The sequence below is a fragment of the Durio zibethinus genome, chromosome 17 (genome assembly GCF_047325235.1).
Source record: "Durio zibethinus cultivar Kanyao isolate XHJ-2024 chromosome 17, ASM4732523v1, whole genome shotgun sequence".
Lineage (NCBI taxonomy): Eukaryota > Viridiplantae > Streptophyta > Magnoliopsida > Malvales > Malvaceae > Durio > Durio zibethinus.
This window is the reverse complement of record NC_143178.1, coordinates 4,937,528-4,964,924: the sequence shown is the minus strand read 5'-3', so window position 1 is coordinate 4,964,924 and position 27,397 is coordinate 4,937,528. Positions and strand designations below refer to the sequence as shown.

Genomic DNA, 27,397 nt, shown 5'->3' with positions numbered 1-27,397 from the left:
TAGTTGGTAGTATATTCCAGCAGCGGGGACTGAACAGTTACATTTAGCAGAGTCGAAAGGTAAATTTCTTACCCAATTATAAGCTCTTGATAGATTGCATTAATGGAAACGTACAGGGACTTGAAGTGATAATGATTCGTATCAGTCGGTTTGTGGCCAGAAAGTGAGTAGAGTGATTTTCGTGCAACAAGAAAAGTAGACTAATGAATGGTATGTTAACTTACCATTAGGCAGATTGATTAAGAGTGGATTTTTTAGGGAAAAGGTGGGAGGTTGAGTGGTCAACTTAGGCTAGGTGCTGTAACTTATTGTGATGTGACTGCCACTTCTGGCCATTGTATGTTGATTCAAGTGCATGCCAACAGAAATCCAAGCAATGGATCAGGTTCCATTTCCATTTTTTGTGAAGGACCTCTACATGAGAGATGGCCTTTGTCCTATTGCAAATGTGACAGAGAAAAAGCTAACCAATATGTAGAGCTGCTGATTTTGTACTGATATTGATGATGCAGGTAAGCATTGAACATGAATAGCAGATACCGAACGGTAAGCTATTCCTGTATCGTTTGACGATCAATTGGAGCACCTATCTACCGAGGGTTGACATAATCAAGTGCCTTTGTAAATCCTCGAAAGACAAATTAACTTGATCTGCCACTACATAGACTATATTCTGATAGGGAATCAGAAAGAGAAATCAACCATTAATTAATATATGTAACAGTAAAACTTCTTGGCCACAAAAAGCTGTAATGTAATAAGAGCAAGCAGGATGGAATAATTATGATTAGCCAGCTGTTTAGTTTCTAATCATAACCTCGGTAGTGCCAGCCATCTGGTACTCAGTAAAGTACTAGGGTATTGATTTGAACATGAAAACAGCATTCTCCTGATATTTGCCCTTGTTAAAGACATTCTTTGACAAAACTAATAATGGATTAGAGGAAATTGTATGTAATTCGAATAAACAGTAAGTCAATAGGGGATCATTCACAAAATTCTTGAGACTTTTAAGGCTTCTGCAATGGCTACAAGATAAAAAAAAAACCATATAGAGCTAATTGATCCATGCAAGGTTGATTGCTACCTAACAATTTCTTTTGGAAGATACATATAAGGTAAATAAAAATTAAAAAAAAAAAACTCATACTTTTGAGGTGACAGAAGTTAGTGCATTTGACTTTGTGGTATTTTGCTAATGGACGTTGCATTTTCATCATTATTCTACAAAGCTTTCGAGTAGTTTGCCATAGGAACAGTGGGCTTGGCTCCCTTCTGAACCAATATAAATCTGCATTTCTATCCTCCATTTTTACAGCACCACCTGCATCATCCAACATGGGTCCTTGTGCTAAAACCATGATTCTCCTTCTCTTTTTAGTCTATATTGATCCGTTTATAGGTGAGCAAAAAATTCAATGCATTCAAGTCAAGTATTTAAGTAAATTTTTAAACAGTTCTAAAGTGGATTAACAAAGTTTTGTTACATTCTGCAGGCAGAGTCAAGGGCTTGGAATATGGTGCAACTTTAGCTAACTCTGCAACTAATGAGGTAACTTAACAGCAATGATGTGAAAATTCCATCTGTCATAAACATCTCTAAAAGACGCATTTACCAAAAAAAAAAAAAACTACTTTTTAAGGTAAATTTCATAACTTTCTATTACTACTACTAATTTGAATATCATACTTTAATAAAACTGATTAGAAATGAGTATAGATAAATGTATCTCTAGCTCACAATCAACAAAGAAAGGAAAAAATGATCTCCAAAGTTCATCTGATGATTCAAGGCGCTTTAATTTGCTAATACATGATGACCGCTTTGAAGGGCATGATTCAAGTGAAGATGAGGAAGCTGATACTAGAGGTTGACACGGTAAGGGACTATTCTCCATTTATTCCAAATCCTAAACATGAACCACCGCCCAGAGGAAAACCTGGAACATCAGCTGGAGGTAGTGGCAGCTGAACCTGAGCTACTATATTTTTGTTCACAGTTGAAGGCCCTTGAGAATTACTACTACTTTCTTGTATTACTAAAACATTCTCCTTAAGTTATTATACGAGTAATTAAGTGCTTTTAAGCTATGAATAAATGCAAATAATCTGTATCTCATAGGGCATATTTAAGACTAGTCAACTTCCTTGTATACAAAACTATTACAGCAATTAAGAAGCAGAGATCTTTGAATCAGGAGAGAATTAATCCGAACCCCCCCCCCCCCCCCCTTCTGTCTTTTCTTGGCAACACCTTTATAGTCTTGACCTTCATGTCACTACAATTTTGCCAAATGCAGAAATGGTGATGGTTAGTTACAATAGGAGGAAATTAGAAGTAATTAGAAGAAAAACTTATGTAAGGTTGAGGGAGAGCCTGAGAAAATGCTAATTTTTTAGTGCAGCAAACTGTTGAAACAAAACAAAAGAAACTTCCAATTTCCAATCCAGAAAGAAAACACAAGAGCACCTTTTGTGGTGAAGAGTGCACCAATATTTCAGCATTAATTCTATGGTCCAAAAGATGATATTTTTCAACGAATTAAGAACATTCATATTTCATACCAAATTGTAGGAATATTATTTTGGATTAAGATGCTGCCCATCCATGCCACTTAGTCACCCATCACCCTTCTTCCTCTCGTTTCCCCTCCCAATTAAGCCAATAAATTTCTCTAAATTAATTTTAAGATTTGAAATGACATGACTGACACATAAATGGTGGAAAATATCAATGGAGGTCGAGATTTAAGGAAAAAAAATATGATTAATTTAATAAAAATAATATATTAAATGTAAATTTTTTATAATAATATTTTAATTATTTATAAACCGTGCCTATAATCACACCATAAATGATATCATTAATCTTCATAAACAATACGGCGAATTCAAGAAGTTTTGAATCAGACAATGTTATTCCTTTATATTTATAGTTAATTTTTTTTGTCATATTAGTGTATTTATATAGTTTTATTCCACTAAATTTGTATGTCAAATTATTTACCATTTAATCTACCTATAATTACTAAAATAACTAAGAGTCCCTTTTGTATTCAAATGCACCTCCCGTGAAGGTATGACTATCAAAGGATTTTGCACTAAGCAGGCATTTGGATTCAAACCAACAGTGCAATTCGTGTCGGTTGATCAATGATAATTTTTTATCCAGTGGCCAACTGATGATTGTCTTTATTTTTTTTTATCCCTTACTTTATATTATAAATGAAAAATATCTTCATAATTTAATTTTCTTTTTTTTTAATTTTGATTTTTTATTAAAAATAAGAAATATTTTGTTTATTTAATATAATAAAAAATATTATTTGATGTATTTTATTAATTTTTAATTATTTATTAATAAATTACTGTTTGACATTAAAATAATTTAATAATTTTATAAATGTTAAAAATTTTAACTTGTTATTATATATAACTTTTAATTTAATATCATTAATGATTATTTTTTTTATTATCGTTCATAATTATTTTTATATTCAAATATGTATCATCATTAATATTAATTTTACTATTAAAAATAATTAATCTCATTGCTCATTTAAATAAACTTTAAATTATATTACTAGTTTATAAATTCATAAATATGTATATACATCTTTGGAAAAATTCTCAAAGTCAAATAGTTCTCTGGTTCTTAATTATAAAAATAAAATTATGAAATGAAAAATATTTAATCTATCGTAGTTCTGTTAAAAAAAAAAAAGCTTATTTCATAGTACAACATTTCATGTGAATGGGCAACCTTTGACTCGTGATTCATGCCATGAAAATTAAAAAGGTTCATGGATTCACAAAGCCAGCGTCCCCGTTTCGAAGTTAGTGCTATAAAAAACGACAGTTGACAGGAGGGAGCAGTTTTAAACGTGGCGCACGGTAAGTGGTCATGTCCGAGAGCGTCCGAAACGGCACGGATTCAGCAAATCTTACCGCCATCTACATCTACAAGTTCTACTACTACTTACTGTCGTCCGTCGGTTGGTTCGTTCCCCGTCTATTACACGAAACTTTCCTCAATTTACCATTTTGTCCTCGCACAAAAAACATAATTACGAGACTGACCTCAAACCTTCCTCTCAGCTGAGCTTCACAAGGAGGCTGGTGACCTGTTCCAATCTTAAATCTCTCTTTTCGGTTTTTTTAATCTATTTATCTGCTTTATCAAATCAGCTAAGTATCCTTTCCTCATCCAAATCAACTTTTCTTATTCTTCTTTCAATCAATGCCGGGTCTCGCCTCAGTCAAATCTCCACCCGACGCGCCACCGCTACGGATTTCAATTCCGGAGCCACCGCCGCATAATCCACCGCAGACTCCTAATAAAAAGCCTCCATCTCCTTCCCCTTCCCGATCTAAGCCTTCCCCCGCCCGCTCCGCCAAGAAACCTCCACCCGAGTCACCCAACCTGGATGATTCCTCACTCGACAATCCGGATCTCGGTCCTTTTTTACTTAAATTGGCCCGAGACACTATCGCTTCTGGTGAGGGTCCTAGTAAGGCTTTGGACTATTCAATTCGATCGACCAAATCGTTCGAGAGATGCGCCGTGGAAGGTGAGCCTAGCTTGGATCTGGCGATGAGCTTACACGTGCTGGCGGCGATATATTGCAGCTTGGGGAGGTTAGGTGAGGCGATTCCGGTGCTGGAGCGGGCGATTCGAGTACCCGATGTGGGTCGAGGCCCCGATCACGCGTTGGCTGCTTTTTCGGGGCATATGCAGCTTGGGGACACGTATTCGATGCTGGGTCAAGTGGAGAAATCGATTGGGTGCTATGAAGAAGGGCTAAAGATTCAGATGCAGGCGCTGGGAGAGACCGATGCCAGAGTTGGCGAGACTTGCAGGTTTTTCTTACTCTCTTTCTAAATGATTTATTGATAAGATATAATACCAAGCTTTGAGATTTTCTTGGTGTTTGTGTTAAATCGGGAAAGGCGCAGATTTGTAATATTTGGGGAGAGATAGAAAGATAGGAATTAGGATGGACAGTGACAGAGTGAAAAGGGGCAGCGGTTATTTGGTAATTTTGGTTGACTGCAATTAAATCAGCTCCTTCTTTTTGAAATTCGAATCATTAGGGAAAGAAATTTTAGGGTTACTTTCTTGGAATTGGAAATGGCTACCATTTCCATAATTAGCTTACTATCATTCCTTTTGAAGAATTTGTCGACACTTCCTTTAAATGACTGAATTTTACTCCGTAATGCACTTGGTATATGGCCGATTGCTGAAATCTGGAGATCTAACGGACTGATTTTATTCTGTTTTCGTAAGGAGTGTAACTTTTGACTAGCAATATAATAAACTTAAAGCCATGTAGCTAGCAAGGGGTTGAGAGGTTTGGCTATGTGGTTCTTTCTTGGTTCTTCTTGAATTTTAATACGGTTCATTATCACTATAATTAATGAATGGATTATGGGCTCTAACTTTAAATGGATAGATATTAGTGGAGGTTTAGTTCTAGCTGGGTGGGTTTATTTTTCCCTGTATGGATTCGTGGTGTTGGATTTGTATTATAATAGATTTGTTTTGTTTCCAGGTTTTCCCCATAATGATTTTTTGTGGTTTTGCATAAATTGTAGGAGTTTTTGTTATATCAATAGTATGTTTTTGATTAATGGAAATGACAGGTACTTGGCTGAGGCCCATGTTCAAGCAATGCAATTTGATAAAGCAGAAGAATTGTGCAATAAAACTCTTGAAATTCATCGTGCCCACAGTGAACCAGCATCACTCGAAGAGGCAGTTGACCGCCGGTTGATGGCACTCATATGTGAGGCAAAGGGAGATTATGAAATAGCCCTTGAGCACCTTGTCCTAGCCAGCATGGCAATGATTTCTAGTGGGCAGGAGAATGAAGTAGCTTCTATTGATGTCAGCATTGGCAATATTTACATGTCTTTATGTCGCTTTGATGAGGCTGTCTTCTCCTACCAGAAGGCGCTAACAGTATTCAAATCATCGAAGGGTGACAACCACCCCTCAGTTGCCTCTGTCTTTGTACGTCTTGCTGAACTATACCACAGGACAGGAAAGCTCCGAGAATCAAAGTCCTATTGTGAAAATGCTCTGAGGATCTTTGCAAAACCTGTGCCTGGAACGATGGCAGAAGAGATAGCTGGTGGGTTAACAGAAATTTCTGCCATATATGAATCCGTGGATGAGCCTGAGGAGGCATTGAAGCTATTGCAGAAGGCAATGAAGTTGTTGGAAGATAAACCAGGACAGCAAAGCACAATTGCGGGAATTGAAGCAAGGATGGGGGTGATGTTTTACATTCTTGGGAGGTATGAAGAGGCAAGGAACTCTTTTGAGAGTGCAGTAGCAAAGCTTAGAGGAAGCGGGGAGAGGAAGTCAGCCTTCTTTGGGGTTGTGTTGAACCAGATGGGCTTGGCTTGTGTTCAATTGTTCAAGATAGATGAGGCTGCTGAGTTGTTTGAAGAAGCAAGAGCGATACTTGAGCAGGAATGTGGCCCATGTCATCAAGATACTTTGGGAGTTTATAGCAATCTTGCAGCAACTTATGATGCTATGGGAAGGTAACTAATAATTTAAACTACTCTACATCAAATTCTATTCACAACCTAGCTTATGATTGATATACCTGGAGATCATTACCATTACTTACTGGATTGTAGGCCTTTATTGCAGACAAAATGGATAATAAACTTAGAAGGAATGAACTGGATATGAGAGTGAAAGTTTGATATATTAGTTTCCATTTTAGTTCTATCATTATTCTTAAATGCTTGTAGCATCTAAGGAAGACATAAGTAAGCATGGATGAATTTGATATGCATTTATGGTGCAATGCATCTAATTCATCTTAATGTTTTATTTTATTTTTTTTAATTTCCTGTTTACCCGTTTAAATCCAGAATTCAATTACTTATCTTTTGATGGAAAAATCAGGGTTGAAGATGCAATTGAGATATTGGAGTATATACTAAAATTGCGAGAAGAAAAACTTGGAATTGCAAATCCTGATTTTGAAGATGAAAAGAGTAGGCTGGCTGAGCTCCTGAAAGAAGCAGGCAGGTCTCGAAACAGAAAAGCAAAATCACTGGAAAATCTCATCGATCCTAACTCAAGGAGGACGAAGAAAGAGGGGACAAAAAGATGGGGTTTTAGAATTTGAAGTGTTCCAACCAGCGCATCTCTATTCCTTTTTCCAACATATGCACATTCTGTAACATAGAAGATCATGTATAGTGTTTCAAGTTGTAATTTGTTTAACTTTCCTGTTTTTCGAGCTAAGATCTCTTTTTTTTACTATTGTTAATTGTTTTTATTGAATGTCTGTGATGTGCTCTTGAATTGGAAAGAAGACTGTTCATTTGAGTGAATAAATCTGATCATGATGTTTTGATTTCTTTTTATTCATAACTCAAGGATGTTTAACTTTGAAGACTTTGGTTAATCAAATCAAATATCCACAATCTTGTAGTATTTACTATTCATTTCTCCTCGAGTGTGATTGTTGGTTTGGGATTGAAAATATTTGAAATTTCAGGACTGAAAGTTGGCAGAAAGTTCTTGGACAAGGTGTTCATCAAACAGTGAATTCCTAGGGTAAATCAACCGATTAGCTACATCTAATTCAACAATACCAAACTTAATCGAAACAGCATTTATTTACCAAGTGAGTCTTTTGACCCATCAGAGGCTTCCAAAATTCAAGGTTACAGATCTCAGACGTTTTCACTTTTCGTTCTTACAAGGGAAAACATAGCATCTTCATCTTTAGCTGTTCTTTCACAAGGGGTCAATCAAGTAGGGTTAGAAAAATCTTGAACGGAATTTCTAATCAAGTTCTGGTAATCCTTGACCTTCAAGACGTTAATGGATAAACAACTGATTTACAAGGACCCAAATAGAGTTTAGCTCAGTCGTGAAAATTCCAACTAAACGTTCTTTTTTTCTTTTTCTTAGCAAAGACAAGTAGGGGGATTTTATAGCTTAAAAGTTGGAACCAAAATTTACACTTTCACTCTCCTAGAATTCTATGACTACAAGAATTACAATCTAATATATCTACAACCTAATCATAACTCTCCAGTGCTCTCACAGGAACTCCCTAGATTGGCCATCGCCTCATTAACAGACAATCTGATGATATTGCAGCCTGATGATCTTGAAACATCTAGACACTCCTGAAGATCGGCATCACAAGCTATCAAAACCAATTCATTATCGTCATCCAAATACTTGATATCAAAAGTACCCAACTCCAGCTTCAGCCTCTTGGCCACTTCCTCTTTCAGTTTCACTATGCCAGAACTTAAGGAGATCCGAAATCTAATTATATCTTCTCTGTAGGTAGCCTTAATGGTCACACTCTTTATTTCCTGCCTAGCTGTTACAAGGGGGATTGTCTGAGCAAAAGTAGCCATGGCTTGCTTGAGGGCTAGATCAGAACATGGAGGTGGCGTCCAACTAGATTCTGGAAATCTCTCATAAACACCGACTTCTGCTGCTGAAGGACATAGGTTTCTCAAGTCTTTTGAACTTCCGGCATCCCCCACTAGCATACCTCCAAATGGCTCTTGAGGTTCTGTTGTCACAAGGGCTTTAGGCATTGAGAATGTGGCTGATGTATTCAGTTCCCCTAAAGGTTGGAAGGCCAATTTAAGAGAGCCGTGTGCTTTAAGGCATTGCTCATGGATGTAACCAAGTGGATCCTTAGTAGCAGCACTTTCAATTGTATGGCTACCTTGGCATGAAGGATGAGAAGTAGGTGTCCAAGCACTCTCGTCTGTTTTGGATCTGTTTGCCCCTTTATCCAAGTTTGATGAAAGCCCATTCTGATGAAGGAAAAGTTCTTCTTGGCTCAATGTCCTCCCTCCCAGCAACTGTTCTTCCATCAAAGCTTGTCCAGTACTTCCTGGCGTCCTACATGTGGGTGAGTCAATTGTTTCAACTTGAGGCTCAGATGGTTTGGAGTTTGGTGAGTTTTGTTGACCGGACTCATTCAATCTGGTTGGCCATGAAATGGAACCAACAGCAACTGGGAGTGGACTTGTGGCAAGTGAAGTTAAACCACATGCTCCACCAGCACCTTGTACAGATTCGATAACCTGCTTTCGCTTAGTGAGGGAACGGTTGACTTTGTTGATCTTACGAGATGGCCAACGGGAGATCCCATCTGCCTGCAGATGCGCTTCATTGTTGTAGGACACACTGTAAAGCAAGAATCTCCCTGAGCATAGTCCATTTCAGTAGGTATTGAAAAATATATCCCAGTTTATATTCATAAAAATCACATCTTTTAAGTAATGTAAGTTAAAAGGCAAAGAAAATATTTAAAAAAGAGCATATGCATACCACCAAGGCTTTTTGCAGCGTCTTTAAGACTCCCGGCAAAATACTGTTGGAGCACCTCCAGACTAATTGATTTCTCAGTTTTCCCACGTTTTCTCTTTGATTTTTTTACGTCCTTTTTCAGAGGAAGAGAAATAGGATTTTGGCTTCCACTAGCAACATCGATGCCTCCATCAGTTGCAGGGTCAAAATTCATAGATAATTGCTGTTCTGATGAATCTAATTGCAGTTCTCCTCTGTCTGGCGAGGTGTTAGTCCCAGGTAGTGACTTCACAGATGGAGGAATTGGAATAGATTCAAGTCTTGAATCAAGCCTTTTATCTGAAGAATCTTCAATGATTTCAATAGATCCTTCATCCTCTTCAAGTTTAGCTCCAGAAGCAACCTTAAGAGATTGGAAATGCTGCTTTATTGTTGCCAGTATAGAGCCCAATAAAGTCTGTTGTTCATTGCCATCAGCAATAGTAGGGGGCAAAAAAAATTCAAGAACATAATCATCATCTCCAGTATAAGTACTCTGTAAGCAGATTGCAAAACAGCTGGTTAATCCAAACATGCGTGCATAGTGTACTAGGGGGTACTTGGTTTTGCAGAATTGGGTAATGTCTGCACAAAAGCATGAGTTGCGGGATAAAAATGCCCTCCCAGCAACACCCTGACCCTTTTGTAGGTGATGCTCAAGACAAGCCTCTCGGAAACCCCACATGTGAGCATCTACAACATAGAATGCCACATCAGTTGTTGACATGCAGACCTGTCCCATGCAGCTAACATCAAAGCTTGTACAGCGTTTCTTTAGACCACCACCAAAGGCCAAAACTCTTTGATGCCTGCAAGGGACCCAGGTCTGAGCCAAAGGCAGTTTGTGAGTTTCACAGACCACTGTCAAAATCTCCAGAATTTTGGCCAGCGCATTTTGACGACTTTTATTGCAAATCTGATAAAAAAGCATTAGTTTTTCAGAATAGAAAGAAGAAATGAGAAAAACCACAACAATTTTTTTAGGTATCCAAAAAGAATAACACATTTGACAAAATAACTATTGAAGCTCACCTGGGTGCTTGGATAATCCAATATTTCTGAACTTTTCAGATTCACTGCCTGCATAAGAACTGAAATCACGTGACTGAGGAATCTCACGGCATTTCAAAACTAAAAATATTAGCTAAAAATCAGTGCTTAAGAATGCAAGAAAAAAGGTTCTCCCAAAAGTTTCCAAGGAATGGCTGATGATTTAGCACTTATCAAATAAGAAAAGAATATGAGGCTAGGATGTGTGGAAAGGGAAAGAAACCCAACCTCAAGTGCTTTGCATACTTTATCAACCTCAGGTGCATAGTTAATCTTCTGTGAAGTCATTATGAGTTCAAGTACACCAACACAGGACTGTCTAGAAGTTTCAAAGACTGGCAATGCCAAGGTTCACTGAACATTGTAATGCAGAGCATGATCAAGCCGTGAATACTCTCTGCTGGAATAATACCGTACATTTGGAGTCCATTCTGGCAATTTTTGTCGGAAAACACGGCCAGGAAGCCCTGGCTGTCCATCACTCTCTCCATCCACAGAAAACATGTACATCAAAGAAATCATCCTATACTGATGTAGACCATTGCTATGCGGATCAAGGACAAAGGGTTGCCCGGAAGTTGTTAGCACATAGCGACCTCCACTCTTTACAGGTGCCCAAACCTGTGCTAGAACATGTTGCTCAGTTGATTCTTTGAAGAAGCGTAGTGCCTGAGTCATCCTCTCTTTAATTACACAATAACTATCCGGATTCTCAAGAGGCAGCAATCCTAAAAATGGAGAAGACAGCCCTCTATTATCATTGTCCTCCTTTGGATTTTCATTTACTGGATTAGAAGTACCTGCATTTAGAATAATTTAAAATACAGATCAAGTCAGTTAAGCAACAAATGCTCCATCCAATTAAATATGTACAATTTATAGTATGATGATGTAGACTAAGAACAAAAAATTATACAAATTCATGTGCTGGACTATCGAACTTGAATACATGGTGTATCCAAAAGACAACCAAAAAGGAAAAAAGCAAACATACTAAAGTAACTAAAGCATAAGGCTCTGTTTGGGTTGAGAAAATGTTTTTTATTTTTATTTTCTATTTTCATTTTTTAAAAATATTTTTTATTTTTTGTTTTTTGTTTTTTAAAAAATATATTTGATAACCAGAAATAAAATTTGTTTTCTAAAATTGTAAAAATAAGAAAATAAATAAATATCAATGATATTACCAGTAATGGCATCTAACTATAAATATAATATTTATTAATTAATGATATTAAAAAAAATTCAAATATGATAACTTGTAAACCAAAATAATAATAATAATAATAATAATAATAATAATAATATACATCCCCTAATTTCATAATTGAAAAAATCCATTTTTTTTTTATATTTCAACTCATTTTTATTTTTATTTTTTCAAATTTTTTTTCATTTTAATTACAAAATACACTTTACTCTTATTTTCTATTTTCCAAAAAAATGAAAATAAAAAATGACTCTGTTATCTTAAACCAAACACTATCTAAGTTTTCAATTATTGTTTCGATTTCCTAGTTAAGACACCAAAGAAAATTGGAACTTGATTATATAAGCTTTATATTTCCATTGAACAATCCTTTTACTCTGCAGGTCTTGAGAAACCAAATGGAGCTTTAAAAACCCAGAGACCAGAAGTGATGTCGGAGGGATCAGCTACATCTTAACAGAAGAAAATATCCAAATTTTCAGGGTTACCAAATTTCAAGAACAAAAAAGGATCAAATTCAACCAAGACAGACCAAACCAAATTCAAGTTCTAAATCAACCAACTAAAACATAAAAAACCCAAAAAGGAAAATGCTAATCCAAATCAGAAAATCAAGACAAACAAGCAACCCATATGATATGATAAAAGGATATGGAAAAAAAACAACAAAAAGGAAGAAAATGTTGCAAATTTATCAAGTTAAAAAAAGGACTAACACGTGACAAAAAGATTGTAACCGGCGTGAGACACATGCTTTTCTTCATCAGAGAAAGCCCAGAGAGGAGAACAAGGCTGCTCAGAAGAAGATACGATGAAAGGAGAGGTGGGGTTACTATTAGAAAGGAAAGTCAGCTGATCCAACGGCCAGGAACTCTCCAGATAGAGATCATCCAAATCCATAATCCCTTGGTGTTGTTGGGGCTGTTGTTGTTGTTTTGGCGGGAAAGGACACGCGTTGTCTTCCTCTGGCTCGCACATTTTCGGGAAAGAGCGGAAATGAAATTTGTTCCTCAAAATTTTCTTATTTCTTATGGAGGAGGAAAGTTGCTTTCCTCTATGTGCTGTTTGGTGGGGAGAGAAAGACAAGAAGGGAAAAAAAAAAAAAAAAAACCATAATACAATAGTGAGATGGTAATGGTAAATTTTGCAGAGTGTGATTCCATTTTTCTTCTTTTTTTTTTTTTTTTTTTTAATTGATGGAATCCAATCCAACAGTTGGGTTGTGCGGTAAGTTTGCTACAATTTGGATAAAAATTTTGGGAGGGGATGATTCTGTGGTGCTCCCTTCCATTATCACCACCCAACATTCCTCTTTTTATCTTCTTTTACTTTTTTTTTCTTTTTAAATTTTTTAATGACTATAATATTTACTTTAAAATATATATATATATATTTATGATTGCATAAAAAATTAATTCAAATCAATTTACATGATTAAATGTAGCTGATGTACTTATGTTCATCTTAACCATTTATTAAAAGGGTTTAAATCTTTAAATAAATCAAAATTGAACGTAAAATTAAAAACAAAATGTAAATCCATAAATTGAAATCTTTTTATATAAATAATCTAGCATTCAATTTCTAATAATATAATTTATATTTTAAAAAGTAAAATAACGGATAAAAATATTTGATTTAGTAATTAATATATGTATATCTTGTTTAAAAAAAATTAGACTATCAAATTCATAAAAAAATTGATTTAAATCTACGATCAATTCAGTTGTCCTCAGCACTTAATCCTTGTTTAATTAAGATTGTGATTGATGCACCACCAGTCCCCCAGGCCTCGAAATGACAAAGTTATCCCTGACAACATTTCTTTTCTATCCTTATGAAGAAAATTGGGAAATTTGCTGGTCAAAGTGGTGGCATAATGGAGAAAAGGGTGCCTTAATCATACCCATTTAATTAATTTTTAAGAGAAAAATATCCCATAATAAATTGATTTAAAAAGCTTATATTAGTGTTGTTTATTTGGATGGGATGAATGAAAATGATTTTAAATGGATACGATGGAGCCATCACCAGACATCAGACATTAATCTTATCGATCTTAACTTTGGAAGTTTAACCAATAATAATAATAATAATAAGATTTACAACTACTGAGTGTGGGCTAATAATATTCACCCTCCCACTTTTAAAGCCATTGTCTCCTAGTTGCTGCTGTTTGTATAAATGTTGGACATTGTCCTTGTCGAAGATACACTTGCTTCCAATAGAAATTTGTTGCACAATTTGCAATTTGGGTTTTTTTAATTTGATTTAACTTTGTTATTACATTTTATCAACCTGATTTTGTTTGTGCTTTATTAGATTTTCAAGATTCTTGATAGGAAGGAATACTGAATACATGATCTACCAGCACAGAAAATCTGGTGCTGGCGGACAGATGATCGCTCACAATCTTTCATTTCAAGTTGAACAAAATCCCAAACTCCAAAAGCCAAAATTTCCGTACAGACCCCGACACATATTCCATGATTCTAGATCAAACTTCTCCTTACTTATTCTCTTCAGCCGCCAGGGAAAACAAAACAGGATGTGAAAGGAAATTCAATAGAAAGTGCTCCAATTTGTCAGTGTCCACAAACTTTTGATTCTGATGCTGGGGGGAATACTGGACTCTAGATGGATCCTCCTTTACTCGACTCCAACTTTCTCAAGAACATTTTGGTCACCGATATCCCACTTTCAATTATCATTGATGCTCTCATGATCTCATCTCAAAAAGATTAGTCGGCGTTAAAGAAAATAAATAAATAAATATAGGAAGAGAAGATCCAGTGACATACCTTTACTTATGCTTTGTAACTTTTACGATTAGTGTTTGATTACGTCAAAGAAAAACATAATAAAATGAAGAAAACTTTCTAGTAATGCAAATCTAAGTCAACCAATATTAATAAAATCACAGTTCATCATTCTTGCTGGTCGGCGTTGGATCGAAAGAATCAAGTTGTCAAGAATTATATATATTTTGTCTCAAAATTTAAACAATTGAATTTAGAAATGTGACATGAAATATTTGCATCACAGATTTTCCAAGAGCTTGATATATGCTTGAGGTAAATAGGTCAATTTTCATATCCACACCCATGTCTACAAGATTAGTGAACAGGAACAGGTTTAAGCGGAAATGGATTATGGATGGCTTTGGACTTTCAGGATTGGTTCTAACTTCCAACCGTGCCTGTAGCAATCAAATTCATTGTCGTTGCCTAACTGGAAGCAACCCCTCTGATGCATATCCCAATTCCCAGGTGGTCCGAATTTCATCTGTTAATATATCCAGGACTTTTTGAGAAAGGACCATCATTTTTATTGTAGCTTGAATTCCTATTGGGTGGCTCATCTGTCATCGATTACCATCCCCTGACTTCACCCCATTGAGTGCAATCCCCATGTCTAGTTCATATGTTGATTTAAGGCAGTGGATGGAAAGTACCTACTTAAAAAGTTAAAAAGTAGAGAAATTAATTAACAGAGCAGAATGGCAGACAGACAAAACTTATGGGCAGGGCAGATATCTGATGTTGGATTTGGCTGCCATTGCTGCAAAGTCAAACCCCCTTTTAGATTTGAGCTTTAGAAATACTATATTTCCGTTTGACTGTATGAATCAAATTATATCCAATCCAGGGCAAAAAGAAATGCCTTGCATGTAATGAAATGTCAATCTCTTTAAATATACAATGAATTTAAGGACGTGAAATCAACATTATATTTCTTTTCCGTTGCATGTAATGTAAATCTCTGATAAAGAATTAGTATATTATCGGAATTGTTGAATTTAATCTTTGCCCCTCAATTCTAATCCACGAATTTGTACAATGTGACATCCTTTTTGGACTTGCGCAAGCTGAGCATAGCCTTGAATAGACGTTTGCTTTTGCTAGAATATTGTTCCATATCTTTAGACCTCTCTCTTTCAGCCAGGGTGGACAATGAAACTGTTCTCCGAGGCTCCGACGGGTACTGTTCAAATCAAAGAAAATTGTCATAAAATTAACGCTCGATTGCGCCAAACATCGCAAAGGTAAAAATATTTTATGAAAAATCTAGTATCATCAACTTTGAATGTTGATGTGAGAAATTGAATTTGAAATGTGCAGCATAGGCTAGTGATAAGTTTTTGGTCAGTACCCGCTTTGTAGTATTAGGATTGCTTGGAAAGGTTGATCTCTGCATAAGAGATCCTGAGCGTGGGAGTGGAAAGTGTCGAGGAGAGGTTGATCGATTCTCTTATTTCAAAATTAGCATAAAATCAGCAGATTGCTTTCCAACAGTTAAGTGCAACAATTCAGACAGTGTTGAAGCCAATGTACGAACCTACCTGATCTTTGGTTCATTGAAATACTCGAGAACAAATGGGGGCCTTGTCTTGGTAAAGGTTGTGGAGAGCGTAAGACAAAGAATTCATCCCTACATAAGAATTCAGAAATCGTAATGGTAATGCTTGGATTTGGAATATAGAAATTTATCATTAGAACGAACAAAATACTATAATAGTTCAAGATTACCCGACACACTCGGAAGGGGTCTCTGCTGCTATTGCTTGAATACCTGTGGGCGAGGGTGTGAAAGTATGACATCAAAAACATTATCATATTTCTTCGGCAAGTAAGTTTCACTCTGAACATGAAGGTGAATAATACCAATATTCTTAAGCTGATGCAAGTCTAATCTAGCACACATGCTAGTGGGGTAGGATTTCAGTCTGGTCTGGGCAACATCATTCAGGGTCTCCTCCACTGCAAGAGAAACTATGATTGATCAGATGAATTGCAAACCCAATTTTCTAACTATGCTCCAGATTTACTCTTCTTGCAAGCAAATTCAGAAGAATTACTTGCCTGGAAAGATGTACCGCTTATGGTGCTTGGGTGCTTCTAACACCAATGACTGCTGAGAGAGACCCCCTAAGTTAACAAACTCTTGGCATGTTCGCAATCTCTAATACCCCATCCGCCAAAAAGAACAATGTTAAACAGAAAATCAAACGAGTTCAAAAGATTTAAGTTCCTATAGTAGTCATTATTATGTAACTTTAAGCTTAAGGTGATCAGATTGTTAAAGAGTAATGTTACCAAGCAATTGCCTATACAAAGGGAGAGCCCTGAAAAGGTACCTGCTGCAGGCAAGATAAACGAAGTTCCATTCCAGAACTTTCGCCCATCTTTTCATCCAAAAAATTGTTAACCTTGCATGCTACGGAACCCAAGTGGTCCACAGTATTGACCAAAGCTTTAATGGCATAATCTTTCAAAGTATCCTCCACTCTGCTCATGTCAAACAGAAATCAAGAAAGGAAAAGACTTCAATCTCTTGTTTCTCATCATCATAACTTTAATTGTATGACTTACATTTGTTTCTGTTCTTCTTTGCTATAGGCTATTTCAAAATATTCTGCTGCAGAATACAACTGTTTCCTCAGACCCTTCAAATCCTGAAGTATACATGTGGTGAAAGAGTTATACGGGAGCGTATTCATCTTTATTGATAGCATGATTGTAATGTCTATGTCTAAACATAATTTTTTTGTAGCCCTTAAAGATGTTTCTTAGTAAATGAGAGAACCATAACTGGCAATAAAACTGAACAGCGTCAAGATGGTTGGAGTAATTCACCTTAAGAGTATCTGTAAAAAGCAAGCTCTGCTGCATAAAGAACTCATCACGGTGGGAAGATTCTTGAGGAACAGAAACTGAAGCGGCTGAAGTCATAATTTCCCTTGATACAGAAACCTGGATTTTCTCGGGTGTCTAAGTCATCAAACCAAAAGGAAATTCAAAAACTGTACACATGTATTCATTAATCCATAAAAATCATCCAAATTTCAGACGGACTTATAAAGCTACATAAAATGGCACAATTAAATGGCAAGACAAGTATAAGCGCTGAGGGTCTGCGACAAATAGGATTCACCTTGCTTTTTTGTTCTCAATATGGCACTGCAAACTCAAAAACCTCCTTTTCAAGCTCGCTTCTCCATACAAATGTCCAAGATTTTTATAAACAGTGACAGATTTTCCCGACTTTCTACTAAAAACAAGAAGCAGATAGCAAAAGACGATGGTGAAATTACTTGAGGCTGTGGTCCAAAAGATATGTAGGTGTAGTATTTTGTTTTGCAAGTGTTTCGGATTAAAATAAATAATTATTGGAAGGAGACAAAGATGAATAAGAGCGGGATAACAAGGCTGGGAAATCTCGAACGTTAATGTTTGCAGTCTTATATAAGCTTAGACTACTCTTCTGAAAGCAACATACCAACAATCTGTAACTTTTTTAGCTGTTGCAAAGATGACATGACTCCCCTAAGGTTGAGGACAAGGCTTTGATTTATTATTATTGTTTTTTTAGAAATAGCCAAATGTCGGCCATGTGGTGGTTTGACAACTTTCCAATTTGGCACCCCACTATATGAAAAGGAAAAAGAGATTGGAAAACATGTCCTGAATCCATCCCTGTAATGGGGATGAATTTGAGAAAGAGAAAATTAATTAACCACCTTTATTGAATGAATTTAATTGGCTAGTTGGAGTTGGTATATTGCACGCAAACGCCTATGAATAGATTTAATGTGAGTAACCTCATTTCAGAAGTAACCCTTAGTTTGGTGTATAAAATCTCAACAATGAACAATGATGATTTCCAACAGACTCACCTGTGAGATTTAATTCCAATGGTCATCATTGACTCAGCTCAAGTTTTATTAGTACTACTACTACTACAACCATTTCTTACCTATTTATTTTTGATGGTGCTTTTCTGTCCCTCTTTGGTTCTTTCTAGTTGTGCAATAAATTTGGAGTTTGGGGCTTCATTTTCCTGTGAATTATCATCCCACCACCCGCCATAATAGACAATGACAGGTTGATAATTAATAATTTAAGCTTGTTAAGACCTTGGGGGAGTGTTTCATTTATGCAAAATTTTTCAAAAATGTGAAAGTTAGGATATATTCTTGATCTCTGATGCAAACCTCTCATGAACAGATGATTCTATTGGCAATAAATTCCCCCCCCCCCCCCAAACGGAGGGTAGGGTATCTTATGACTTTAATGTTTTTAACTCGATTTGAATTTTATAATAATTGAACTCATCGCATTATTAATTAAATTTAAATATTAATAAAATTTATTTAATATAAAATTTTTATTAAATTTTTTAAAATAATAACTATAATAATAATACTGTTTATAATCTCATAAAATTAATTTTACCTTCACCGCAACGAAATTTTAATTACAGAAAAATTGTAAAGCGGTGTGAACACATAACATAAGGGGGTAAACCAAAATTGCCTTGACCTATTAAAAACGAAGGGAGCCAGGCCATGGTGGTTGGAAATTCATTTTCGGATGGTTGGATATTATTATACTCAATCTATCCATATATAATATTCGTTATTGATAGGCTCCGTTTGCTTTAAAATAAAAATTGTTTTGTAAAATGTAAAAATAAATAAGTAAATAAAATATTTAATAATATTATTATCAACGTCATTTAATTATAAATATAATATATATTTATTAATTAAAAATATTAAAAAATATTTAAATATGATAACTTAGGAAACATAAAAAAATAATGTATATATTTTATTTTCATAATTAAAAATATAATTTTTTTTGTTTTTACATTTCAATTTCTTTTCATTTATGTTTTTTAAAAATTTGTTTTTATTTTCAATTATCACGTTTTCAATTATTTTTTTATTTTCTTAAAAAATAAAAATAAAAAATAATTTTATTTTTCGAAACCAAACATTACTTAATTTTTTTCATTTCTTTCTTTTCCTAAAGCATCCTGCATCCATTATATCAGTATTATTATTTTTTATAAGGCATTCATTATTGAACGAGGTTGAATATTCGATATAGGTACTTTAATTTGTAGACCGTAACGAACAGTCATATTAAATTGTTACTTTTAATAATTATAATTAAAATTCTGACGATTTTAAATATTAAAAAAAATTGTAGTGTTGATTAAAAATTAAGGAGAAATGTTTAAGGTGCCCCTAAACTGCACTTTATTTTTTTCTCCATTCCCTTTAATAAACCAAAGCAATGGGTAAGAAAAAAGGAAATAGCCCAATAGGACCAAGCCCAACCAAACATAAAGGCGTAGAAGCCACCACCGCCTCCGGATGCGCCTACCCTCCATATCCTTTTCGTTTTCCTGTTCTTCTTTAACTTATCAATAAGCCTCAGCTGAGCTCACATCAGAAAAGAGCGAAATGGCATCTCTAACCAAATCCCTGTTTTGCACCCACCATCTCGCCCAATTCCCACCTGTGCCTCTTCTCTCATTCACTCAGAGCCTCAAACCAATCCAGTTAAAGCCAAGGTCTCTGACTTCCCTTAAAAGAAACAACCACACAACCTTAGCGGTGAAAGCCCAGACCTTCGACTTCTCTGGTTCATTCTTTGAGTCGGATGAGTTTGGTTCGGACGATGACCCTCCGTCCCAACCCGGGCCTGGCATAACCGCCTTGGAAGATAAAGAGGAACCCCAGTGCCCACCGGGACTCCGACAGTACGAGACAATGGCAGTTTTAAGACCCGACATGTCGGAAGACGACAGGCTCGCTCTTACCCAGAAGTACGAGGAGGTAATGTTTTGTAAAATAACTCTCTTTTTTTTTTATTTTCTTTTGTTGTAATTTGTAAATTCTCAGTTTGGTTGCCAACGTAATTTAGGATTTTTTTTTTTTTTCATTTCGGGATTGAGAATTGTATGGAATTTGGTACATTTTTGCAAAGTTTTTGCTTTTAATTTCATTTTATCTATTGAAGATTGGTTTTGAAAACATGGCATTTAATAAAATAGTCTGAACTCTTGGGTGAATTGGAAAGGGTTGATGACATGTTATTGCAAGTTTATTCAAATCCTTTTCCTGATTGGGTTCGTCTTGCAGCTTCTTGTCGCTGGGGGTGGCATGTATATTGAGGTATTTAACAGAGGGGTCATCCCACTGGCCTACAGCATCAAGAAGAAAAATAAAGATGGGGAAACCAACACTTACTCGGATGGCATTTACCTCCTCTTTACCTACTTTACGAAACCGGAATCAATGGCAGCTCTTGAGGTGGCGCTGAATACAGATGATGATGTTATTCGATTCTCCAGCTTCAAGATCAGGAAGAGGAAGTATTAGTTTAGTATGTATGTTTTCTGTATCTTTGAGATGAAGATGATTAGGAAAGGAAGAGCCCCATCAACTTTGTGATTTAATATGGATCTTTTTCGTTCCTTAAATATTGCAGTTTGCTTTCTTTTTGTAAAATTTTATGGATCAATGACAATAGAAGGTACATATGCAATTGCTGAACCAAGGAAAAACGTTTAGAGGGAATTTTATAACTGATTGGAGGGCATATCGAGCGAGCTTGATCAATCTTATTTGCACATTTTGATAGATTGGCTGCTGGAGGTGCTCGAAGGCATGCGTTATTCCCATCCAAACTTGCACGTGGCAATGTGCAAGAGTGTATATATATAATCATGGGGTGACGAGGATGACTGAGCTTGTAGCTCTATTTGCGATTAGAAGAGAGCTTGAAGAAAGTTATAGCGAGGTGGAATTTGTGCGTATAAGATATTTTCAGCATATTGACAGAGAAAAGTAGTTCCTTTATGGTTGTTATTTACAGTCAATGTGCGTCAATGAACCATGCATTGTGTTTCGCCGCCCCTGCTCATACCGTTTGAAGTACCAATTCCCCAGAAAATATATAAGCCATTTCTGTAGCTGCCTGCTGCCCAATAATTGCCATATAAAACTAAAAATTTCATTTCAGTCAGAGAAAATATTGAAAGGAGAAGCAAAAAGGCAAAGGCCCCTAAGTATTTTCATCACTTGAAAATAAAAGAAGTTGCAGTATAAAGAGCCCCCGCCAGAAGTGTCGCAATGATGGTAATCTTGGTAGGCATTTTTCCTTTGTCCTTCCTCAGGGCAATTGCTTCATAAATTGGGAAGAAATTCACAACAATGCACCCTGCTAGTAACATCTGCAAAAGCAGGCCTTCCTCGTTGCTGCCACCGAAAACTAAAATTGTTCCCCAGATGAATGAAAATAAGTTGATTATTGCTGCCATTGTGAGTGGCACAAACAATGGGGATGGGACTCCAAACTCAAAGATCCCTTGGGAATATCTTTTGTTTTGTTCATCATCGACCACTTTGTTGGTCACATTGAAACCACAAGTAGACAGGCCTATGGACTTAAGAAAGTACTCTGCTGTACCAAACGAGAAACTCGAAAGGCTCGCGATCATCCACATCCTCTGGGCGTTCCACCACTTTCGGAAAGTTGCTCCCTCCAGAACATATTCAAGGAAGTCTTGTCCATAAGCACCGAGGACAAGAAACAAGTACAAGAGAAACCATGGTTCGGTTACCTGCAACATTTTTTTCTTTACCATAAGTGGAAGCATTGAATAATATTCAACTTTCGAAAATTTTGAATCAATAGCATTCATGTTATAATCCATTTAACATGAGGGAGAGAGAGAGAGAGAGAGAGAGCAACTACAGCTACAATGAATGCCGATACATACCTCTGGAAAGACGGAGACTCCACTGACGAGAACTAGTTGAGGGAGGAAGGCATAGACGGTCACTGGAATGGACAAAATGGGCCAGAGTGCATAGTAAGAATAGCCTAGGCCCATGAGGAGACCCATAGATTTGGTCCCAAAGGTTATGGGAGGATATTTGGACGAGGCAATTTCAAGTAGGCCGATGGCCCCTCGCTTGCCTTGACTCAGTACATCAACGAAGTTGATTGGTGCATTCCCTAGAAATGCAGCCCTTTTAGGATTGCAAAATATGGACCTCCATCCGTCACATTGCAAGCGGTAACCTGTGTAGATGTCCTCAGCCAATGATCCATATCTAAACCCCATCCGCAAGTTTTTTTTTTTTTTTTTTTCCATCACTAAGATCAATGTTTGGGTGGAGGAAAGAGCTTAGGGTGCTGCTGAATTTTCAAATAGCGAAAATGGTTAGCTTACCTTGTATCCCCATTTGTTCTGATTTTCATAATTGCAGCTTGCTACATGATGTGCTAAAGCTAAAATGTCCGGAGATTTAATAGGTTTGTTCATAATACGGTCAGGGCTGAGTTCAAGGATTTCTGATTTTACAGAAGTTGATGGATCACCAAAGAGAGCTTGCCGAAGGAAAAAGGTTCCAGTTCCACAATAACATGGGCCCCTAAGACCATCAAAACCCATAGGATGTATCTCGCCTAGACGTTTGTACTCGCATCCATAGGTGTCATCTCTGTTTATGCCACGAAAGCGCTGAGGAAATTGCACAAACCCCAAAGTTCGTTCGATTGCAGGGTCACATATATAACATAGCATCCTCAGAGGTGTTTGGGGGTCATTTGAATGCATGTCACAGTCTTGGGTTAAGAATATTGGGGCATTGGTCATGATAGTTGATACACGAAGCTGCAATATCCAAAAACAAGGCAAATGTTAGGATAAAAAATGTACAAGAATGAGATAATTGTTGATTGGAAATATTGTAAGATGATCAGTATACCATACCAGAACATTTAGAGCACCAGCTTTAAAATGGTGGGGTGAGGTCTTACTTTTCTGTCTGGAGACATAAATGAGATTTGGCAGGCAGTGGCCAGTGATGTCTTTGTCGGTGCTGTTATCTAATAGAACCTGCTCATATAAGTGTACAAGAAAGGGGAAATTAACAAGCTCTTACAAGATTTTGAGTTACGAAAATATGGAAGATTAAAGGCTGAATGCAAACCTGAATGACAGTAGGGTGATCTTGGGGGGTAAATGCGCCTCTCCATTTGTCAAAAGCTTCACGTTCTTGATCCTTGGTGATGTAAATTTCACTAACTTCTCCTCTGTTGACAACATTTCCTACTCTCACTTTCATGCTCTCGTATATTTCCTGGCACATGATTAAGATTTAAGATCCAAATGTTATTTCTACTATCTTATAAACGAATATCTCATGAAATTTTAAAATTGAAACTTTTTTTTTAAATAAGAAAGAACTTCAATGAACAACAATTTTATTTAACAAGTTTAAAAATTTGAACCATTTAGGAATCAATATATGAATTATTTGACTTGCATGTTGTACATTTTAAATTTTTGGAAAATTAAAAATTTTACTAAGAGTTAGCAGCTTAAAAATTGATTTTATCATGACCATGAAGCCATACGTTGATAATACAACAAAACATGATGAGAAATTTGGTGCATATGCATGTCCTAAAATAGGATAATATGAAAATAATTTAGGGATAGATGTGTTCATGGATCAGGTTAGGTTCATGTTTGGAATTAATAATTTATATGTTTATTTAGGTCTAATCTGTTATGATATTTTGGGCTTAAAATTTTTTCAAAGTTCAATATATGTTATAAAAATAAAATACAAACTCACCCATTAAACCTAATATATAATAAAAAATAAAATATTAAAATAAAAATTTACATATATATAATTATAATAATTTAATTATATTTATATTATTTGAGCTAAGTTAAGCTAAGTTTGAACTTTAATTTTTGTATTCAAAGCCTGACTCAAGCTTAAAAATTTTGTCTAAATTCATTTAATAGATCTTAATTCTGTGTCAAAATATTTTTAAAATTAACTTGACAAGCCTTTGGACTCAAGCGGATAGCTCGACCCTTGAGTGGTTAGCTTGATCTTTGAGTGAGTTTAATAATTAATTTTATTTTTATTATATTTTATTCAAAACTTAATTAATTTATATAATCATTTTTAACAAGTTGAATTCAATCATCAATATTTACTGCTTTTATTTCTATTTTCAGGTTAGACCTCTTCTATATATACAAAAAATTATTGAAAAATTATATATATATATATTTATATACACACAGCAAACACGACTTAACATCAATATCTAATTTGACCATTCGTTCATGTAATTTGACTTTAGACGAAAAAAAAAAAAAAAAGAGAAGATATCAATAAGACAAGAAGTGATAATTAATTTCATGTTTTTGGGAAATTTAAAAGGGATCCCATTCCATGGAACATGGGACAAAAATAAAGATACGAAGGATATGCCTTTTTTCCTTTTTTTTTTTTTATATCATGAAGGATTTGCTATCATTGTTTAGATATTGTATATACCACAACAACAGCCAAGCTGAGATCAATGATGACATAACTTTTCGTGTCGCCTTATAAACTTCCGACAAGAAATCTTCTCCTTGTTGCTGCAGTAGTCTTGCCCTTATCTCTAGTGAATTTATTTTTCCGGTAATGAAGTTTTTTTATAGTCATGTTGTTTGAAATTTTGATCGTTGAAATTAATTATACATGTAAAGTTTGGAGTTAATTGCAATTAAAAATGTTAATTGACTATCATTCTTTTAGAATTTAACTTTAAAAGTGGACTTACCTTAATCTTGTGAGCCTTAGAGCTCCAAGAATGAGCTGACGAAAAATAAATATCCGGGCTTCTATCCATAAGGTTATTCTCCCTGCAAAATGGTAACCAGTAGCTAGCAAACTTAGCAGCCTCCATGAAAGCAAAGAGTGTCAAAGCTGATCCTCCATCGTCCGATACATACACCGAAATCTTCTCCGTTGGATAATCATAAGCCATCAAGGACAAAGCCGTGTTCACCACACTCATTGGCGGCTCCTTGTAAGGGTCAGCCGTGCATATGAACACGTCCAACGCTGGAAAATCTTGCTCCGTCACGTTCTTTTTCAGGTTCTCTGGGAATTGCTTACGATGAATTGGGTACATGCGAAAAGCTTGTGAAGCTCCCCACATGAAGGCAAGAATGAGATCAGAGACAAGCAAAGAGAGGGTTATAAAGAAAGAGACTAAGGTTGTGGAATTGATAAGTGTTTGTGCATGGCGGTAGAGTAGAGCTAGGATGGCGCAAGTGTAAACTACCAAAAAGACGCGGTTCACGGCCGTGCGTGGGAGGCGTTCCACGGTGTGAAGAGGAGTATCGATGGGTGCCAGGGGGGTGATGTAGTGCTCTCTCCGACTTAGAACCTCCATTTCTTGTGTGGGTAGTGATGATGGCAATGGGCAGTCGAAGGCTGAATTTCTCTGTATAAGTGGGCAGTAAGGGTGAAATTTAAGAGGTTTGTACCAGCTATTCAGGGCAGGTGCCATTAATCACATGGTGATTTAAGTAATAATTTGTAATAAAGTGGCGTATAGAATTTTTTATATCAAAAAATCCAAATTAGAATGAAAATGGTACTATTGTTTAGTGTGTATATATATATATATATATTATATTTATATAATTTGATATCTTCTTAATGACTTCCTAAATTATTTAGTTGGAAATGTTTGAACAATAAAGTTGGGAAAAGAAAAGTATCCTTCAACCAACTTGGCCATGTGCACTGATAAGTGGTGTCAGACATTGTGACGATGGATGCTCTATTGAAGGGTAATAGAAAAGACAGACAATTAAAGGTGTAAACCAACCGAGTTGAATAGTAAAAAATTCGAGTTCGAGTTCGATTCATAATTTGGGGTTTGATATTCGGTTCGAATTCGATCGAATTTTATTTTTTAAGTTCGAGTTTGATTCGTGATTTAATTCGAGCTATTCGAGTTCGCTCGATTAATATATAACAATAAGCTCGATTCATATATTCGAAAAGAGTTCGATTATTCATGTTCGAATTCGAACTCGAATTCAGATTCGAAATATTTTATTAATTAAAATAATAAAAATATATTTAAATATAAAAATTCGATTAGACTCGCGAGCTACTCGAGTCAGATATAAGAATACTCGAATTCGATTCGATCGATAAGTCGAACTACTCGAGCTCGAGCTCGACTCGACAATAATCGAACCGAATTCGAGTTTTTTTCGAATCGAATCGGAGTAACTGCGAATACTAACATATCATTTACACCCCTATAGACAATCGAGAAAAAAATTCAATAAATTTAAAGTTATAGTGTTTAATTTGTTTTGAATTAATTTTTTTTATTTGGTTTTAAATTAAAAATAAATATTATATATTTATATATTAAATTTAAATTAAAAATTAAATTTTAAATTTAAAAAATCGAATTAAATCTAATTCCTACAAGATAAGATATGAGTTATGAAATATAATTATTTTTGCTCTTTTTTAATTATTGTAGATTTAATTATAAAAATTTATGTATTTATATTATATTTTATATAAAAATTACATGTTATAAATTTGTATTATTATGAAAACATGAAATATATATTTTAATTTTGTTAAATCTAAATATAATTATTATTAAGATCTTAAATTATATCATTTTAATATTTTTATATTATATTCGTATTATATTTTAAATTATCAAAACCTAATTTATTACAATAATATACACACTTACTTTTAAAAAATTCTAAATATTTAAACACATACCATAAGGTATTGTGATCGAAATAATACAAGATTAAAAAAAAAAAATCATTATTTAAATTATAGCAATATAATAATGCAATTATTTTTATGATTTGGAAAAGAGAATTTAATTTTTTTTATTAAATCAAATTCTCGAATATAATTTTTTTAAAAAAGTGAATATGCTTTTCCTTCCTTTTGTGTAGTTAATTTGTGGGGCAAACAACAAATCGACCTTTCAGTGCTCAAATTATCTATCAAACCTAAATTACAGTATTCATATAATATATTAATAAAAAATAATTGTATGAAATGAATATTATATTATTTTCATTTAAAATATATTATATAATTATATTATTTAAAA

The 27,397-nt window shown here is 35.1% G+C and overlaps 5 protein-coding genes and 1 long non-coding RNA gene across 8 annotated transcripts; 3 read left to right on the top strand and 3 right to left on the bottom strand.

Moving 5' to 3' along the window:
- Positions 1-1,245: 1,245 nt before the first annotated feature.
- On the top strand, positions 1,246-2,197 carry LOC149513975 (uncharacterized). Its single transcript, XR_016328953.1, has 3 exons — positions 1,246-1,402; positions 1,497-1,552; positions 1,832-2,197. It is a non-coding gene; the product is annotated as an uncharacterized LOC149513975 (long non-coding RNA).
- A 1,849-nt stretch (positions 2,198-4,046) lies between these two features.
- LOC111279135 (protein KINESIN LIGHT CHAIN-RELATED 1-like) lies at positions 4,047-7,395 on the top strand. The gene is made up of 3 exons (XM_022866034.2): positions 4,047-4,860; positions 5,647-6,555; positions 6,929-7,395. Exons 1-3 carry the CDS (start codon positions 4,241-4,243, stop codon positions 7,152-7,154), a joined length of 1,755 nt encoding a protein of 584 aa, XP_022721769.2. The 5' UTR covers positions 4,047-4,240; the 3' UTR covers positions 7,155-7,395.
- A 532-nt stretch (positions 7,396-7,927) lies between these two features.
- On the bottom strand, positions 7,928-12,687 carry LOC111279128 (protein NLP6-like). The gene is given in 6 exon segments (XM_022866024.2): positions 7,928-9,161; positions 9,164-9,196; positions 9,341-10,274; positions 10,391-10,438; positions 10,637-11,208; positions 12,335-12,687. Coding segments are annotated over 6 exon segments (2,949 nt in total). The 5' UTR covers positions 12,597-12,687; the 3' UTR covers positions 7,928-8,061.
- A 2,578-nt stretch (positions 12,688-15,265) lies between these two features.
- On the bottom strand, positions 15,266-17,693 carry LOC111287332 (protein ABIL3-like). Of its 3 annotated transcripts, none has more exons than XM_089746224.1 (10): positions 17,553-17,693; positions 17,255-17,389; positions 16,991-17,073; positions 16,756-16,906; positions 16,481-16,580; positions 16,283-16,378; positions 16,148-16,190; positions 15,961-16,049; positions 15,771-15,868; positions 15,266-15,602 (listed from the first exon to the last, which is right to left on the bottom strand). In XM_089746224.1, exons 2-10 carry the CDS (start codon positions 17,348-17,350, stop codon positions 15,438-15,440), a joined length of 921 nt encoding a protein of 306 aa, XP_089602350.1. In that variant the 5' UTR covers positions 17,351-17,389; positions 17,553-17,693; the 3' UTR covers positions 15,266-15,437. The 3 variants fall into 3 exon arrangements, with proteins under 3 accessions (XP_089602350.1, XP_089602351.1, XP_022733556.2); XM_089746225.1 differs by having other exon boundaries at positions 17,255-17,371; positions 17,553-17,688; XM_022877821.2 differs by lacking the exon at positions 17,553-17,693 and having other exon boundaries at positions 17,255-17,484.
- A 2,067-nt stretch (positions 17,694-19,760) lies between these two features.
- On the top strand, positions 19,761-20,967 carry LOC111279107 (small ribosomal subunit protein bS6c-like). Its single transcript, XM_022866011.2, has 2 exons — positions 19,761-20,247; positions 20,554-20,967. Exons 1-2 carry the CDS (start codon positions 19,873-19,875, stop codon positions 20,791-20,793), a joined length of 615 nt encoding a protein of 204 aa, XP_022721746.1. The 5' UTR covers positions 19,761-19,872; the 3' UTR covers positions 20,794-20,967.
- A 438-nt stretch (positions 20,968-21,405) lies between these two features.
- LOC111279117 (cellulose synthase-like protein G3) lies at positions 21,406-25,870 on the bottom strand. The gene is made up of 6 exons (XM_022866018.2): positions 25,061-25,870; positions 23,416-23,565; positions 23,196-23,321; positions 22,652-23,096; positions 22,197-22,543; positions 21,406-22,037 (listed from the first exon to the last, which is right to left on the bottom strand). The coding sequence occupies exons 1-6, from the start codon at positions 25,793-25,795 to the stop codon at positions 21,492-21,494; spliced, it is 2,349 nt and encodes a 782-aa protein (XP_022721753.1). The 5' UTR covers positions 25,796-25,870; the 3' UTR covers positions 21,406-21,491.
- Positions 25,871-27,397: the final 1,527 nt, after the last annotated feature.

What these genes read in the sequence shown, in the direction of transcription:
- LOC111279117 (XM_022866018.2), bottom strand. Translation starts at nt 25,795, where the DNA reads ATGGCACCTGCCCTGAATAGCTGGTACAAACCTCTTAAATTTCACCCT. An exon ending in CTGGTGCTCTAAATGTTCTG is followed by an intron (nt 23,097 to 23,195) that starts GTATGGTATACT and finishes TGGATATTGCAG; the next exon opens with CTTCGTGTATCAACTATCAT. An exon ending in GAACAAATGGGGATACAAGG is followed by an intron (nt 22,544 to 22,651) that starts TAAGCTAACCAT and finishes AAAACTTGCGGA; the next exon opens with TGGGGTTTAGATATGGATCA.
- LOC111279107 (XM_022866011.2), top strand. Translation starts at nt 19,873, where the DNA reads ATGGCATCTCTAACCAAATCCCTGTTTTGCACCCACCATCTCGCCCAA. An exon ending in TTACCCAGAAGTACGAGGAG is followed by an intron (nt 20,248 to 20,553) that starts GTAATGTTTTGT and finishes TTCGTCTTGCAG; the next exon opens with CTTCTTGTCGCTGGGGGTGG.
- LOC111279135 (XM_022866034.2), top strand. Translation starts at nt 4,241, where the DNA reads ATGCCGGGTCTCGCCTCAGTCAAATCTCCACCCGACGCGCCACCGCTA. An exon ending in AGAGTTGGCGAGACTTGCAG is followed by an intron (nt 4,861 to 5,646) that starts GTTTTTCTTACT and finishes TGGAAATGACAG; the next exon opens with GTACTTGGCTGAGGCCCATG. An exon ending in ACTTATGATGCTATGGGAAG is followed by an intron (nt 6,556 to 6,928) that starts GTAACTAATAAT and finishes TGGAAAAATCAG; the next exon opens with GGTTGAAGATGCAATTGAGA.
- LOC111287332 (XM_089746224.1), bottom strand. Translation starts at nt 17,350, where the DNA reads ATGACTTCAGCCGCTTCAGTTTCTGTTCCTCAAGAATCTTCCCACCGT. An exon ending in TTCAATGAACCAAAGATCAG is followed by an intron (nt 15,869 to 15,960) that starts GTAGGTTCGTAC and finishes TTTTGAAATAAG; the next exon opens with AGAATCGATCAACCTCTCCT. An exon ending in ATCCTAATACTACAAAGCGG is followed by an intron (nt 15,603 to 15,770) that starts GTACTGACCAAA and finishes TGATTTGAACAG; the next exon opens with TACCCGTCGGAGCCTCGGAG.